We start from the raw sequence: 3799 nt of genomic DNA, 5'->3' as shown, positions 1-3799 counted from the left end.
TGGATTCAGAGTTATTTGTTCTCTACATTTGGGAGTTCCACTTAGCTCTGGTGGATGTGAACCATGGTAGCAAAGTGGAACTTTTATATTCACAGGAGAAAACACACTTGTGACTCTCAGATTTGGGGGACAAAAATCATCCATTCTTTGCAAGCTTCCCCAATGATCTGGTTGGCTGCCGCTGGAAACAGAATCCTTAAAGATAGGAACAACAGGTCCAAGAGGCAAATATGGCCCTTCACACCTCTCAATCAGGCCCTCAGAATTCACCCCAGGCCACGCCTCTCACCTACCCTGCTTTGCCACACAAATGCTTTTGTCCGGATGGAATGTATCCTTGAACTCTGATAATGCGTCTTGCTTGCCTGGAAGCCTGGAAGATAGAGAGCCTACTGCACACAAGCAAAATTCTGTATTCATTGCTCCACCCACTTTGCCGCTGGTTCCACCCACCAGTGACATGTGACCCTCAGAAGACCACTCAGCCCAAAGTGTGGAACATAGAAGGGATGGAAAGGTGGATGACCCCATGTTCCCCTCCTGTGATTTCAAGTCACACATGATTAGAGGGCTAGAGACTGCCCCACTACTTTGGAAGACCCTTTTCTAAGAGGTCAATTAAAACTTGAGCCTAACACTTTCCAAATGGACTACAATTGGCACTTTTAAGCAAGCATATGTTCATTGCAATTTATTTTGATATTTTTGTTTAATGTGTGGTTTATTTTTTTAAAAAAATTACCTGCCCCTAAACCCTGAGAAGGTTTGTGGTGAACATTGAACTACATGCACACATGAGTATATGAAACATTTATTTTGTTCTAATAAGGCAAGATTCACACTTGGAGAATAATACATTGTTTTGAGTTTAGGCTTCTCTTTCCTGCCTCTCTTTTTATGAGGCTGTTGCCTCCCACTATTTTATGTATTTGTCCTTGTTAATGTTCAGCTGTTACTTCTGCAGCCTTCCCTTCATAGCTTTCTTTTGGGCTATTGGTGTTGCCTGAGATCTGCAAAGATGCCTTTAGCTATTCAGATCCTTTGGGAAATACTTTGGCCCTCCCCTTGAATGGGAAGACTCCACATGATGCAATTTGTGCCTCCTTTTCCCACCAAGTTTATCGTAAGGCCCTCTCTCCTGCCCTACTACAGCAAACCTGCCTCTGGGTCTTCCTGTGCTTTTGCATCTCTCTGAACAATCATACCAGTTTTTAGTGAAACTTTCTTGAGAGATTCTGCGTTCTGAAGGAAAATATGATCTCTCTCTGGAGCTTGGCAGGAAGGTTTGACTGTATACTCTGGCTGGCACACCCCTGTACAATGGGTCATCGTACCTGTATCTCTCGCAGTCTTGTCTATAGTAAAGGTATCTCCAGCCTGGCTCACTGGGGACCCTGTTTCTCAAATAATCATAGTCTTTGCTCCTTTGTTTTCTAAAGTGAGTTGAACTCTGAGACTTGGACTTCCTTATGTCCCTAACCACAAGGCTTTCGCTTCTTAATGGCAGGCTGCTCCTTAATAGTAAGCTCATCTCTCTCGATTTGGACTTTCTTGGCTCTCTTCTAAGTTTCCTGTCCCTGGAATAGTTTGAATGGTGCCTTCCTTCATTTGGATGCCTTCCTCTTCCTCTTCCTCCCTGCTTTTCCTTGGGGGAAGAATAGCCTTCTTCAAAATTGCATTCCATATCCCTCAAAATGCACTTTTTAAAGGCACCCTTTCGGCCTGGAGATAATGCTGCGTGCCTCTCTGAAGATGAGCTTTTCGAGTGACCTATGGGGAAATCCAGATCTTTCCATTTGATTGCTTCTTCCTTTGCAGAGTTGTGCACAGCCACCAAGCTAACAACATCATCATCATCGAAGCCAATTGCATTGTAATCTCCAGATCCTAAGACATTTGATGAATTCTTAGAGACTTCAGTGTGCTTTGAGCTGTGGGTGTGGGCAGGTTGCAGTACCCTCATACCCTCATCTTCCTCTCTGCTCTGATGAGACTGTGGGTGAGATAATGATCCATCTGATTGCGGGTTTTTACTGATCTTGATCTTCAGAAAGCTGTCTGGTGTCTGAGTCCCTTTTTCGGTATCACTGTTGGACAAGTCCTCCAAATCATTTCCTTCATCATTTGTATGGGATATTCCATCTGTTCCAGCCAACGCATCAGTTAGATCTTTCTGTGAAGTAGAGTCCAAGCATCCTATGTTCCCGTCTTCTAAGTCACCATCAGTTTTGGGTGCCTCTTCATTATCAGGTAGTTGGGAATGCTCAGCATCTGAAGATGCGGAAGAGTCGGAAGAGTTAGAATCTTCCTGCGTGAAAACAGGACAGGCATATGAGGCATTCCAGTCGTACTTCTTCAAGTTGAAGGGGGACTGCACAAAACTGATGAATTCATGCAGGAAGTGGGCTGTGAATTGATGAAAGTGAGGCCGTAGCAGGTCCTCAAAGTCCTTACTCTGCAGATCATGCTGAGTCATGTTGTTGAGGATAAAGTTCAGTAAGGTATGAATCAGTGGCCTCTGATTGCCACACAATACTTTTAATTCTCGCTTCAGCCATGGAATCAATCTGTCAAAGCACCTTGGGTTTCTTCTGAATAATTCTGCTGAAGGAATTCGGTTAAAATCTGGATTTTTTGTGGTTTGGACCTGGATGCCAGCACGGTATAGAGCTTTCCTGAAATGAATTACAGCTTGGGTTTTAAATTTCCCAAGGCTGATGACTTCTATATTAGCGTGTTTCTTTGTGACTGTGAATTGTTTCATGAGCTGGTAAAGATCCTTCTCTCTCTGAGACTGTGTTCCTTTAATTTCCTCATGCAATATGCCATTGTCAAGGGGCGATTCAGGTCTTTGGGTGGAAGCTGATGTGTGACCTTCCCTGCAACCAGAAAGGGAGGCGCCCTTCAAAGGCAGAACATATTCACACAATGCACCTCTGGTGTTTACAGTGTGGAAAAAAGAATAGAAAGGCTCCTTGCAAAGTGGGCATATCACTTTCTTCCTTGACCACCTCTGGATACAGTCAAAGCAAAACCTGTGATTGCAAGGGTTCAAGTAAGTTGGGTCTCGGATTCTTTCCAAGCACATGGCACATTTTGAGTTTTTAGCTGTATCTGTTGGCGCTCTCCTACCTAAAGAGCCCCCACTTGAGGGTCTAAGGCCAGTTCTTGGCTTAAATTCCTTATTCAGGGGTCTCATGATCTGAAAGAAAGCACACAGAAGACTTAACTTAGGCAGCAGAACACATACTCCCCCTACTGTAGCAGTCTGATAGTTCTCCAACGCTGTTGGAATCTAGACTAAGGAACAAATTGGGCTGGATCAAAAATAAATGAGGGGAAAAATGGAGGGCATCGGGTTGGAAAATGCTGCTTTGTGCTAAGCAAGTCAAAAAAATGCACTTCTTCCCTATATCCCCCACCTTTCATTGCCCCCAATTCACTTCTGCTCACCTCTTCCGGAAGTTATTATTTCTAAGAAGGTAGTTTGTTTCAGTTGATTGTTCTCTTTCCCATAGAGACAACGTTCAAGGCGAGTAAACAGAACACACTGAATGTTCTAGCTGTGAGCTCACTATGCAGGCGGACAAAGGATCATTCCATAAGATGGCACTTATGAGCCCATTGAAGGCGGTGGGCTTTAAACATCTGAACTATGTACAGAATTCCAGCCGTACCTATTAGGACTCCTGTTTAACTTATTGCTGGCATGTTTGGGCCACAACCAACCTGACACTCCTGCCATTGTGTTTGCACTGCACTAACCTTCATACAAGGGACACGGGTGGCGCTGTGGGTT

General features: G+C 44.2%; 1 protein-coding gene across 1 annotated transcript; it reads right to left on the bottom strand.

Moving 5' to 3' along the window:
* Positions 1 to 802: 802 nt before the first annotated feature.
* Positions 803 to 3518, bottom strand: LOC118075255 (uncharacterized). Its single transcript, XM_088658863.1, has 2 exons — positions 3444 to 3518; positions 803 to 3202 (listed from the first exon to the last, which is right to left on the bottom strand). The coding sequence occupies exon 2, from the start codon at positions 3197 to 3199 to the stop codon at positions 1025 to 1027; it is 2175 nt and encodes a 724-aa protein (XP_088514989.1). The 5' UTR covers positions 3200 to 3202; positions 3444 to 3518; the 3' UTR covers positions 803 to 1024.
* Between the last annotated feature and the right edge of the window lie 281 nt (positions 3519 to 3799).

This window comes from Zootoca vivipara, chromosome 15 (assembly GCF_965207765.1).
Source record: "Zootoca vivipara chromosome 15, rZooViv2.hap1.1, whole genome shotgun sequence".
Classification (NCBI taxonomy): domain Eukaryota; kingdom Metazoa; phylum Chordata; class Lepidosauria; order Squamata; family Lacertidae; genus Zootoca; species Zootoca vivipara.
Note: the sequence above shows the minus strand (reverse complement) of the source record. Positions and strands in the feature narration are given on the sequence as shown.